The sequence below is a fragment of the Lepidochelys olivacea genome (assembly GCF_965140295.1).
Source record: "Lepidochelys olivacea isolate rLepOli2 genome assembly, chromosome: 25".
NCBI lineage: Eukaryota > Metazoa > Chordata > Testudines > Cheloniidae > Lepidochelys > Lepidochelys olivacea.
Window position 1 is genome coordinate 5,547,415 of NC_140435.1, and position 12,866 is coordinate 5,560,280.

At 47.2% G+C, this 12,866-nt stretch overlaps 1 protein-coding gene across 2 annotated transcripts in view; it reads left to right on the forward strand.

The window, feature by feature from the left end:
* Positions 1 to 282: 282 nt before the first annotated feature.
* The window catches only part of TIMM44 (translocase of inner mitochondrial membrane 44), a 52,110-nt gene continuing 39,526 nt past the window's right edge, over positions 283 to 12,866 (forward strand). Inside the window, exons 1-5 of one of the 2 annotated variants that reach the window (XM_084614866.1) lie at positions 283 to 350; positions 5,418 to 5,525; positions 6,108 to 6,278; positions 7,902 to 7,982; positions 10,258 to 10,407. In XM_084614866.1, coding sequence (XP_084470992.1) covers positions 321 to 350; positions 5,418 to 5,525; positions 6,108 to 6,278; positions 7,902 to 7,982; positions 10,258 to 10,407 — 540 coding nt within the window. In that variant the 5' untranslated portion in view covers positions 283 to 320. Of the gene's footprint in view, positions 351 to 2,662; positions 2,682 to 5,417; positions 5,526 to 6,107; positions 6,279 to 7,901; positions 7,983 to 10,257; positions 10,408 to 12,866 lie in introns of those variants that run through there. The other variant, XM_084614867.1, reaches the window with a different exon arrangement.

Sequence of the window (12,866 nt, forward strand, 5' to 3'; positions counted from 1 at the left end):
TTGACTTTGCAAGGGCACTGATGCTGCGCTCCCGCGGCTTGCGTGCGGGATCCTGGACCGGTTCGGGCCCCCTGCAGCAGGTGGGCAGCGGCCGGTCGGGATCGGCGTCCCTAGGCCGGGCCCTGAGCTGCTCCCGGGGCGGCCTGTGGAACTCGCGGCCACAAGATTCCCGCCGGCTCTGGCGCCGCCTCCTCCCGCGGCCCGCCCCCGGCCGGCCCTGTGCCCCGCCCCCGGCCGGCCCGGTGCCCCGCCCCCGGCGCGAGCGGGTGACGCCATCACGCGGCGCGGCGCGGCGCCCGCTCACACGCTTCGCTCCCAAGATGGCGGCGGTGGCGGCCCGGGGATGCCGGGTGAGCGGAGAAGCGCTGGCCGGGCCGGGGGCGCTGCCCCGGGGTCTCCTCGCGGGGCTGCCCGGCTCGGGCCGGGCCCGCGGCGGAGGCCGGTCGCGGCTGTAACTGGCCCCGGCAGCGGCCCGGGGGGTTCCGCGGCGCGGCCCGCGCTGGGGGCGGGAGCCCGGCAGCTCGTGCGGCGGGGCCTGTCCAGCGCGCCGAGGGTGGGGGAGCGAGGCGGGAACGAGGAGCCCCGCGTCCCAGGCGGTGCCCTGGGCGCTGCGAGCAGCCGCAGGGCCAGGGGCTGGGCTGAAGACACCCCGGTCTGGGTTCTGCTCTCGGGGTGTTTCCCCGGGAGCGGCTGGGGCCGGGCCGACTCCTCTGGGGCGGGAAGGGCGAAAAGCGAAGGTCCGAAGATGTTGCAGCCCCAGGGGATCAGCTCTGTGCCCTGGGTGGCCCTGCTTCACCTTCCTCAGCATTCTTGGCGGTCATCCAGCTGCCTCAGTTTACCTTTGTGTCGCCAGTTGGGTGGCTGTGTACACGTGTCGTCTCATGGAAGAAATGAATATAACTTTTCGTGTTGTTAGGCTGATTTTTGATGATCTTTGATAAAAATGTTGCATTCCAAATGTGAGGCTTTTCCTGTGCTCAGCTAGTTAATGAATGAGTGAAACAAATGTCAAGTTTCTTTTAGCAAATTGCTCTGGAGAGTTTTTGACATTGCATTCAAGAGACTCATGATCTTTCGGTGACCCCAGATACAAAGAGCTGATGGGACTTTTCACCCTCTTTCAGATCAGCCCAGTGGGTCATGTCATGCAGTGGTCAGGCTGTCTCAGGGCGTGTCTATACTTGAAATGCCACAGTGGCACAGCTGCACCTCTGCGGCAGTGCCGATTCTGTATAGACCTACACCGACTGGAGGGGGTTTTCTGCTGGCATAGGTAATCCTCCTCCTCCAGAGGCGGTAGCAAGGTCAAGTGAAGAATTCTTCTGTCAACCTAGCACTGTCTACATTGGGGATTAGGTTGGTTTAACTACTCTGTTGTCTGCACAGAGGAGGGGCCCAGGCCATCAGTTGCCAGGAGACAGGGTGTTGGCCATTCTCTGTGCAGACAGCATTACACTGGCCCTCTAGGGCTCTGCAACAATCACATACGCTTATCCCACCACCTAGATACTTAAATGCCTAGGGGAAACTGAGGTGCCCACACAGTATTCAGCAAAAACATTAAGAACATTCTCACTTCATCACAGGGGGCTTGCACTGAGAGGCTTGCTATGTGATCTGTTTAATGTAACTGGATATTTTCATTATCCATATAAATACCTAATGCTTTTTAAAATCTGCTGAGCTCTTCAGTGATATCTTGTGGCAGTGAGTTGCACACGCAGAAGACATAGAAAAGTATTGCCTTTTATCAGGTTTAATTGTATTTGTCAGTTTCTGTAGCTGTCCCCTTGAGCTTGGATAGAAAAAGTAAATAGCAGGGTACTGAGTTGAAAGATGTCTTGTTGCAAACATTGAAACTAATTGTCAGTCACCCTGTTACAAGGATCTTTGTATCAGATATTTTTGGGGAGTTTCCTTTGTCAGGAATTAGTCTTTCCTTCAGCTGGTGATATTTGGGATGGGGCTCCTTTATAGCAGCAGCGGCAGCAAGGGAAATCAACATGGCCGCTCAAGACAAATCTTGAGCGGTTATGAGCCTGGTGAAGAGATCGGAGCCCAGAGCCTTTGAGGCCTCCTACTACAAGTCTTGAGGGCATGATCAAACATTCCCCATCCATAAAGTCTATTAGAGTTGTGTTAACTAAAAGGAGGCTGGCTTAGCATGGGCATAGTGATTTTGGTGGAGAGTTCTAGAGAGGGGCAGTCATGTGGAGAAGCAGTAATGGCTATGAGAACTGAGCAGGTTGGGGCTCCTCAGGAGCCTGCTGGCTGGTCTGGGGAGAAGCTACAGCCTTGTGCTGGCTGAGTGTGAAGAGGCATGTCTTGGTGTGTGGGGAAGAGAGCTGGCTCAGGGATGGGAATAATAGCATGGAGAGAGCTTTGCAACATGCTGATCTCTGAGCTGATCACAGTGTGGAGCTTAAATGGGATGATGAAACTAAAGGGTTAATTATGTGGGATAGGAATGTGCTTTTTTAGCATCCAAGCCAGTTGTAATAAACTTGTAAGTGACTTTAAAAATGTCTCTATTTATACTTCAAGTGCTTCTCTTCCATTCCCTGTGACTCAGGAAGCAAGAGGTGTTTGTTCCTGGCCTCCTCCAACAGAGAGCTCACAGAGGTGGGATGTTGTTCCTGGCCTCCCTACTTCTCTCCTGAGGGCCTCATCCTTCCTTTTGGGTAGGACACAGTCGTTGACCCTGCCTTCCTCCAGGCTGACTGTATTGAGACTCTGGTGCTTGGAGTCAGGAGAAGCTGGATATGAGTCAACAGTGTACCCTTGTTGCCAAGAAGGCCAATGGCATTTTGGGATGTATAAGTAGGGGCATTGCCAGCAGATCAAGGGACGTGATTGTTCCCCTCTATATGGCATTGGTGAGGCCTCATCTGGAGTACTGTGTCCAGTTTTGGGCCCCACACTACAAGAAGGATGTGGAAAAATTGAAGAGAGTCCAGCGGAGGGCAACAAAAATGATTAGGGGACTGGAACACATGAGTTATGAGGAGAGGCTGAGGGAACTGGGATTGTTTAGTCTGCGGAAGAGAAGAACGAGGGGGGATTTGATAGCTGCTTCCAACTACCTGAAAGGGGGTTCCAAAGAGGATGGATCTAGACAGTTCTCAGTGGTAGCTGATGACAGAACAAGGAGTAATGGTCTCAAGTTGCAGTGGGGGAGGTTTAGTTTGGATATTAGGAAAAACTTTTTCACTAGGAAGGTGGTGAAGCACTGGAATGTGTTACCTAGGGAGGTGGTGGAATCTCCTTCCTTAGAAGTTTTTAAGGTCAGGCTTGACAAAGCCCTGGCTGGGATGATTTAGTTGGGGATTGGTCCTGCTTTGAGCAGGGGATTGGACTAGATGACCTCCTGAGGTCCCTTCCAACCCTGATATTCTATGACCTGCGTTCCGTTCCCGGCTCTGGCAGACTCACTATTCTGTACTTGAATGTAGTAGAGATCATGTGGTTTGTTTAACTGCTGTGAAATCTCTGTATAGAAAGCATGTTGTTTCCTCCAACCCAAGTTCATTGCTGCTCAAAATTTTTTGTTCCATGTGGTCAGGCTGCTTTGTCTCCCTGCCACTAGCATAAAGCTGTAGAAGGCTCCTCGCATTTTGTCAGTGGGGGAGAGGCTGGTTTCTGAAATCAGGAATATGGCATGTCTCTGCCTAAGAAGGGGATTACTCGTGGTGGAATTTTGCGCCAAATTAAAAATTCCGCACACAAGATTTTAAAATTGTGCATATTTCATTTGTTAAAATAACACGATATAACCATGCCAGTTTAATTATTTTGGTAATTTATTTCAAAATACCGTCAGCAAGTATGTCTGTAACCTTACAGACAACAAAAATGATTCAGGAAATGTTTTTTGACAAATAGATTCCTTACTGGACATATTAACACAGATCTTTGAGTAATAATTCATGTAAACTACAATACAGAAACTTATTTCCCACGCCCCTCAGAAGCAGTGCAAAGGCTTGGGGGAGTCAGAGTAACGGAGGAGCTGAGGGAGAGGGAAGTAATTGCTGGGAGTGAACTGGAGGGTGTTGGGTGTGGGTGGGAGAAATACATGGAACAGGTATTTGAGAGAGGTATTGCTATGGAGATGGGGAGCCTCCGCCATACATACCCTGGCTGATCTCTAGCCTTTCCCATTCAGTTAGGCACATATGACCCACTCCTCGTGTATCCGCGTACCTCCCTCCCCCATCCACATGTGTTCCTGCACCCCCATTCAGGTGTTGGGTGTGGGTAGCATATCTGCATGTCTCCATATGGCCCTGCACCTCCATCCTTCTGTCCCTACATGGCCCTGCACCCCCACTCCCATTCAGCCCCTGGCTCAATGTTGTCCCCCCACTAGTGCCTGTGCCCTTGCCCCAGTCTGTCCCCCCACTAGCCCTTCTGAACCCCAGTCTGTGTGACCCCCCCAGGAGCCTTATGTGTCCTGCTATGTCCATTTCCCCACAACCCCCATGCCCCCTCACCTGATCCCGTAGGCAGTGTACTGTGAGGAAGGCATGCTCTGCCCCCTCCCTCTCCACTGCTGGTTGCTCTGGCCCATGAGCCAGCTGCCGTCTCTTCTGGTGCCACATCAGCCTATGGTGGGCAAAAGGTGTAATTGCAACGTGACCCCTCTTGTGGCTTCCCTTCACCTCCATGTCAGAATCAATTATATTGCAGGGGAAAAAAATTTGCTGGGGCTATTTATTCTGCACTTGCACAGTGAGGCAGAATTTCCCCAGGAGTGGGGGATGTAGGACTGAAGCTGCAAGCAGCAATACGTTGTCCCATTGCATTTCAACAGAAACAGGTTTTCTTTAAAAAATTGTTTCTAGCCCTATAAAGTGCAAAGAAATACTCCAAATATCACTTAAACCAGCAGTGACTGAGTTTGCAAATAGAAAAAGTTATTCTGAGGTGTGAACTTCCCTGTTCATCCTGTTTGAATGTTAGCTCTGAAGATTACAGATGGCAAATTAAATTGCGCCATGAGTTTTTAACTGCTAATAATAGCAGAAACATCTAGCTCCTCTGGGATGATGGGTGGCACTTAGCTAGAGCAGTACCATGTCCACCCAAAATAATGACAAATAGGCCCACCCATGTTGAGGTACAGCTTACGGTCTGGCCCTTGTGTGTTTTGTACAAGTGGATGATAGGGATGTGGCAGTGCTTTGTTAATTCATAATAAAGTTGTGATGCACTAGTTCTATGTATACAAGCTCTGGTGAGGGAGTATTTTCAGTATAGCTCCCAGCTTCTGTTCCCCAAAGATTAGCCAGAAATGCCCCTATATGCTGTGTTCTTCACTTCCCTTTTTCCACTGGCTTTTTGGGCACTGAGTGTGCCCCAAGCAGGTTTAATTATTTCTTTATTATTTGGTAACGAAGTTTTGTTTCTGTTCACAGAAATGCCTTGTCGGTGGCTCGAGGCTTATATCTGGAAGATACCCAGCTCTGGTACTCCCTAGTGGCATTGTTTATAGAATGGGCAGGCCTGTTTTAGAGCTACATCAGGTATGTTAATGGGCAGGGTTTTATGCATGCATTAGACTGAAAGTATGTTTTAGTAATGATCAGAGTATTGGGGTCTACTAGAAATTGATATGCTTCTGACAAGTGGCCACCCTAGATTATATACTTCAGTATGGTTTTCAAAGATGTGACATAAATGTTTTTGGATCTGTCGGATACCAACTTTCCCTCCATATATTTGTTTGCCAGCAATGAGCCCAGTTGATAAAATCCAGTAGTGAGGCTCCAGTCGTGTGCAGCCACCAAAAGCAGAAATCCTCAACAGCAGAAATTGGCTTGTTATTGAAACCTATCAGCTAAGTCAGAGCAGTGACTCCTTTGCCTCTTGAGGGAGTAATTTTTTTGCTTGGCTGTACATTTATCTCTAGTACTCTGTGCAGTGTGTGTGAAATTTGATTGCTATTCTGAAGGCACAGTGCTCCTTGGTTATGGTATTTTGGCCATCCTCAAGATGCCTAATTTCCACATCCTTTTGTATGGCAGACATGAAGTGTAAATCTACCTGGCTATGATACTTAATGTCTCTTTAGATTATACAGATTGTAATAATTATTTTCTTTTTAGTCTAGATATTATTCTTCTGGAGGCAGAAAAGGCTTTATATCCGGGTTTGTGGACAACATCAAACAGGAATTAGCAAAAAATAAAGAGATGAAAGAAAGTATTAAAAAATTCCGTGATGAAGCTAAAAAGCTAGAAGAATCTGATGCACTCCAGGAAGCAAGGAGGAAATATGTAAGTCTTCCTCATGAATTATTTTGTTGTCTGTTACAATTCAGAGTATTGTAACCTAAGCTTCTGTGCAAATGAGCTGTTGGGTTTGCTGTATTCAGGAAAGGTCTGGGCTGACTGATGGAAACACCAGTAGGTGCAATGAACTAGTGTAAAGAGTTAAGTTTTTCTACAGTTTTTGGTGGAATTTCTTTCCAACAGACATTTTAATAGAAATCACAAATAATAAGCAGGTAAAAAGTCACTTATCTATAGACATGGAGATAAAATTAAGGATTTTTCACTTTCATTAGACATAATCACATTCATAATGGATTATAAAACAGCTTTACTAGAAAGAAAGTGCTTTCATTGCACTAATAAGGAACTGAAGTCTGTTACCACAGCATTGCACATTCTTTCAGTGGCCAGATTCAGTATGGTGAAGGAACCAGGGAAGTGTGAAAGTGGGAATTAGTGATATTCTTGAATTGCTTCACATTTATATTATTGCCTCTTAACATTTGTTTCTTCTTCGAGTGATGGTCCCTATTATGTATTCCAAATATGGGTGTGCATGTGTGCCATGCCCTGGAGCCAGATGCTTTTCCTAGCAATGTCCATTGACCTACACATGTGTTGTGTGTCCCCTTGTGCTCCCAGCCGAGGTTAGCCAGGAGCCGTGCATGTCGACGCCTCCTGTTCCCTCTTACTCCTGCATGGCCTGAATTAGATCCTCTGTTCCTTTGTGGTCTTACTCTTTTAGCTAAGTTTCAGAGTAACAGCCGTGTTAGTCTGTATTCGCAAAAAGAAAAGGAGTACTTGTGGATGCAATCGATGAAGTGAGCTGTAGCTCACGAAAGCTTATGCTCAAATAAATTGGTTGGTCTCTAAGGTGCCACAAGTACTCCTTTTCTTTTAGCTAAGAGAGTAACCTGCTTCATTTGTGTAATTGAAGAATTGTATAATTCTTGTTTGTTTTTTCTTGTAGATAGCTAGTTGTGTATAGTAATTAGTGTTAGTCTGCCCTGATTGGGGTACGCCCCTGTGCCCCGCTGGGATGTATGTCCTGTGTTCCGGGGTTTAAAAGCAGATTCTTTCCCGTGCTGCTTCTCCATGAGCAACAAGCACCAGTGGCATCTTTACTGCCTTGGGGAGGCTCACATCGTTGCTCGCTGTATGATTTGCAAGTCTTTCCCATCCTGGACTTGGGAAGCACAGTAGCTTTGCTTCAGAAAATACTGGATTTTTCTCAATTATCTCAAGAAACTGAGGTTCTGCATGGTTTCCCTGGCCTCCATCATTCCCTCCCCGAATCATTATCTCTCTTTCATATTTAAGGCAGCTATTGGTTTACATTGCATTGATTTGGGCACAAATTTTAAACATCTAAAAATAGAACATTGTATTCTGACTTTCCATGTGACTGATCCCCATTTCTGTTCCTTTCACTTCATATAGTTAGAAGAATCCATGTGTCCTATTGAGAACAGAGTTTAACTGCGGGTGTTCTGTCCTACAGTAGTATGTCACCAAGAGAGCGCTATATGCTGGGCTATTGATGCAGTGCTATAAAATCCTCATGTGGTTATAATTCTGATTGATGCAGTGATTCCTGTTAACATAAAATTTTTGTTTGTGCTGCAGAAAACCATTGAATCTGAAACGGTTAAGACCTCTGAAGTGATTAAAAAGAAGCTTGGAGAAATAACAGGATCAGTCAAAGAGGTACAGTATAACCTTGCAAAAATCCATCAGTTTACTTGTGGTTTGCACTTTGTATTGAATTAATGTCCTTTATCGCTTTCTTCTAGTTGAAGGAGGGTCACTGTTGTTGCCCTTACAGGCCAGGGCCACTAAAGAGACCTGCAGTGGTAACTGCTGGAGAATTTTTGGTGTGACTAGTGTGATGGCAGATGTGCAGGCAGTATCCGCACCCCATGTTTCTTCCTTGCTGCAGGGTAGATGAGTGTGTACATGGGGGTCTGACTATCTGATAGCTGCAGAAGAGAAAATGCCTCAAGGGTTTGTCTCCTCCATTGGGGCATAGGCAACTCAGATACCAGCGCCAAAGTGGAAGAGCCCATTTGGGAACATGGCTAGGAGCAATGTTCTGCTTAAGCTGTACACATGTGTGGCTGCACGTCTCGCGTGACTGGCACCTGGATCCCCATCCTGCCAGAATGGAAGGCATCGGCTCTCAGTACTGTAGACCGGCAGGAAGCTTTGAGACAACAGGGAGGAAGGGTGCAGAGTGGTGTGGAGGAAGCAGGGTTTCTGGAGGAGGTGTGACTTGCACCTGGGTCCTGTTTTACCTGCTGCACTCTCCTGTTGGATAAGTGGCAGCTCCTCTGGGTGCTGTGGGAAGCCTCAAGCAGGGAGGGCAGGGAAAGAAGACTGAGGGCACCATTTAGGTGGGGAGGTGCTGTTCATGGTTGAGTCCCTGGGCGTATGGTGCTAACTGTGGTGAAGGTGGTCCCTGCCGCTGGCACCAACGTCCAAGGGCTGGCAGAGCTGAAATGAGCCTCCAGCAGCCTGGCCCAGAAAGGATGTGGGGAGGCAGGAGCCTGTGCTGCATTGCTGCTGGGCCAGGGGTGCCTGGTCTGTGCACTCCTACCCACTCCCAGCTGCGATGGTAACTCCCTCCTGGCAACCAGGGTGCAGAGAGGAAGGGGCGGAGTGCTGACTGAGGGGCAGGGGAACAGGACTGGCTGATGGGGAAAACACGTGGTGGTACTGTCCACCTGGCAACCCCTTCTCTGTGGGTTTGTCTTCCCACCCACCCCAGAATCAGCTGCCCACTGCCAGGGAAGTCTCTGACATCCCTGCAAGGAGCACCTGCTAAGCCAGCTGTGCTGGTTCAGAGTGAAATGGTGATCAACTGTTTGTGGAGATGTTTTAACCTCCGGCCTGCCACAGCCTGTGTGTGTAGCACCCCACCCCCCAGGCACTCTGTGGTGTGTGTAAAGGTTTTTTTGTTGGAGTGGAAGAAAGAGTATTTGGAGCTTCTTTCCTGGTGGATCAAAAATTAGTGCTCAGAGCTCTCTCCCCCAGAGCTGGCCTGGCCTGGCCTGCATTTCCTTCTATCTCTTAGAGACAGGTTTCAGAGTAGCAGCTGTGTGAGTCTGTATTCGCAAAAAGAAAAGGAGTACTAGTGGCACCTTAGAGACTAACCAATTTATTTGAGCATAAGCTTTCATGAGCTACAGCTCACTTCATCGAATGCATTCAGTGGCAAGTACTCCTTTTCTTTTATCTCTTAGAGAATTAACAAGGATGCGGGTATTTCAAAGGAAAGGTCTAGAGTATTTTAACTGCTAGGTGGCGCAGCAAATAGAAAAGCCAATATATTGGCAGCAGCGTGTAGTGGCCTTGGGGCAATGCAGGAGTCCTGGTGCTGTGGAGTGGGAGGGGAGGCTGCAGGCAGGGCAGTGGATGGGAGGGAGGACCTGTGGCCTGGAAGCTGGGGTTTTCCACAGGTAGTAGGGGCTCCAGGGCCGTCCAGGGCTGCACAGAACCTCTCCCTGTGCTGTCCGGGGGTGTCCTGCCCTGGCACCAGGGGCCCTGGGCTTGTTGTGTCCCAAAGCTTCTTTCCCTGGCTGCAGCCCCGCAAACCTGCCTTCCACTTATTGGCAGTTTTTGGATAATAGCAACTTTTTACTGGAACTGAGAGGTTGCTGTTAAGCAACATTCTTGGTGTATAAATAATTGCTAGTCCAACATGTATAGTTCTATAGCTGTCCAAAAATATCTTCATCGCCGATGATCACAGCACAGCTCCCGGGTCACTGCTAATGCTGCAGCAGAAAAGTCAGGTTCCCTGTGACCTGTAACTACTTAAGAAAAATCAAATCTTGGTCCTACAGACCTTGACCATGCCACTAACGTGCTGATTTCCCTGGTGATCACTTGGGAAATCTCTAAAGGCCAAAAAGAGGAATCTCTTTCAAATCCAGGTGGTGGTCCATGTTTCTCACACCATTTTCCTTCCATGTTATTGCAGAGTTTGGATGAAGTAAGTAAGAGTGATATTGGTCGGAAGATAAAAGAAGGTGTGGAAGAAGCTGCCAAAACAGCAAAGCAGTCTGCAGAATCAGTGACCAAAGGAGGGGAGAAACTGGGCAAGACAGCAGCATTTAAAGCAATCTCCCAGGTACATATGCAGGTGACATGTCTCCTTTGGTGCCCTACCGTGCAGGCACCACGTTCACTAATAAGAAAGCTGTGTTGGGAAAAAAAAAGTCCCTCCCGAACTGTAAGTGTTAAGTTTCAGAGGGGTAGCCGTGTTAGTCTGTATCAGCAAAACCAACGAGGAGTCCTTGTGGAACTTTAGAGACTAACACATTTATTTGGGCATAAGCTTTCGTGGGCTAGAACCCTCTTCATCAGATGCATGGAGTGGAAAATACAGGAGCAGGTATAAATACATGAAAAGATGTGAGTTGCCTTACCAAGTGTAAGGTCAGTCTAATGAGACAATTCAATTAACAGCAGGATACCAAGGGAGGAAAAATAACTTTTGAAGTGGTAATGAGAGTGGCCCATTTCAGACAGTTGACAAGATGTGAGTAACAGTAGGGGGAAATTAGTATTGAGGAAATTAGGTTTAGGTTTTGTAATGCCCCAACCACTCCCAGTCTAAAGACTGGGAAATTAGTGAATGTAGTTTAGAGAGCAAAACTCTTCCAACGTACAGGAGGTACTGAGGAGGTACTGGAATAAACTGATATGTTAAAGAGCTGTAAATCAACAGGATTGGATGGTATACATCTGAGAGCCCTGAACGATCTTAAGCATCAAGTCTCCTGCTTCCTGCTCTGGGGTGGGGGTCCACGATGAGTGTGACTCCTTGTCAGATGCTCGTACGCTCTGCAAGGATTAATGCACCTCAACAAGCATTTTCAGTGACAACAAGCAGTATTTTAAAAACAGAGTAGGCTTTATTAGTCAACTGGAACACAGCACTGGATGTCCTTAAGTTAGCATAAAGAAATGAAGGTTAAAACATAGTCCATCTGGCCAAACCAGCACAGACCCCAGCCAAGCTGTAGTGGATTCCATCTCAAGGTATGCCTTTCCCTGACCTCTTCGTCAGTTCCAGGTGAGAGCAGTCAGCTTCTTCCAGAAGCCCACACTTTATCCTCTACTGGTCACCTCCCTATTTTTTGTCTCCAGGCAAAGCCATGCTACGTTCACAACCCTGTCTGCTGGAGCTTCCCAGTGTTGTCATTGGGGCTTTTCGTTGTCCCTCTGGGCCCTCTGTTGATCTGGATCAGTTTCATCACAGCTCAGACAACAAAGCAACACCCACACCTCATGTCCTGCGCTGCTCTGAGAGCAAACTTAAACCCTATTTCTGCCCTGAGGGGTAGCAGTGCAAAGGACAGGGCAACTGAGGCACACACCAGCTCCATAAAAATATTACAGAAAAGCCCCACTTTGTTACACCTACCACTGAACCTTACTTCGGCACCAGGTAGGGCCCCTTTTTTTTCCTAGAAGGGATGTAAATACTCCTATGTCATGGCATAAATGTAAGTGGTGCATTCACTGTAACTTGAAGTCTTTAAATCATGATTTGAGGACTTCAGTAACTCAGCCAGAGGTTAGGGGTTTATTTCAGGAGTGGGTGAGTGAGGTTCTGTGTCCTGCAATGGGCAGGAGGCTAGACTAGATGATCATGATGGTCCCTTCTGGCCTTAAAGTCTGAGTCTATGAGTTTATAAGCTAAGCTCTAACTGACTGAGTTGGAAGAACTTTCTCATTGCAGATGTATTGCAAATAAAAAAGCATCTGATCCTAGTGGCTGCTGGACAGGGTACTAGGCAAGCTGGATCATTGATCTCATCAGTCATGCCAATTCCTATGTTTGTGTTCCTAATAAGATGTCATCTGCAAAAGGTCAGCTTCAGCTGCAGTAGCAGATATTATACAGTGACATATCTATAATGAAGCCTGTTAGCTACATCTGCTGCAGTAAGATAACTCCCTTTTCAGACCTGCCTACTGTTTTTCTGCAAAGCAGGCTGCCAGGCCATCCCTCCCAGGCAAGCAGTCATTTTGCAGGATTTGCTAGTCTTACTGTATACTGAATTTTCTATAGGTTACAAATCATTTTCTCCATACTCTTAACATGTTTTTATTTGTTGTTGGATTTAAGTTACCTGACTCAAAGGCCTTTTTATGGACAGAATTGTTTTTTTAACTTGGCTTTATTTTCTATATGCAAAATGCAGGATTTTTTTTTTTTTTGCTTTAGAACAGCAAATTGACTCTTGTATATTGAGAGAATAAATAGGAATTTTAGTAGCACAACCTTAGGTTTGATCTGCCTTTTTCTTTCGTATTTAGCAGACTTATATTCCTTTGGATAATCTGTCACTCAGTATCATTCATGAGGAATCAGAAGTATTGTTGTGGCCACTACATGCTCCCTCATCTCTCCTTTCTAGTCAGTGAGTGATTTACACATGGCTAATAATGGAATAAAAATCTTTCAAAGTCTAGTCCCTACTTCATATCACAATCTATGAGTCCAATTCTGTAAACACTTAAACATGTGTGTAACTTTACTCAAGTGAGCAGTTTCATTAACTCCAGCGGGATTGTTCA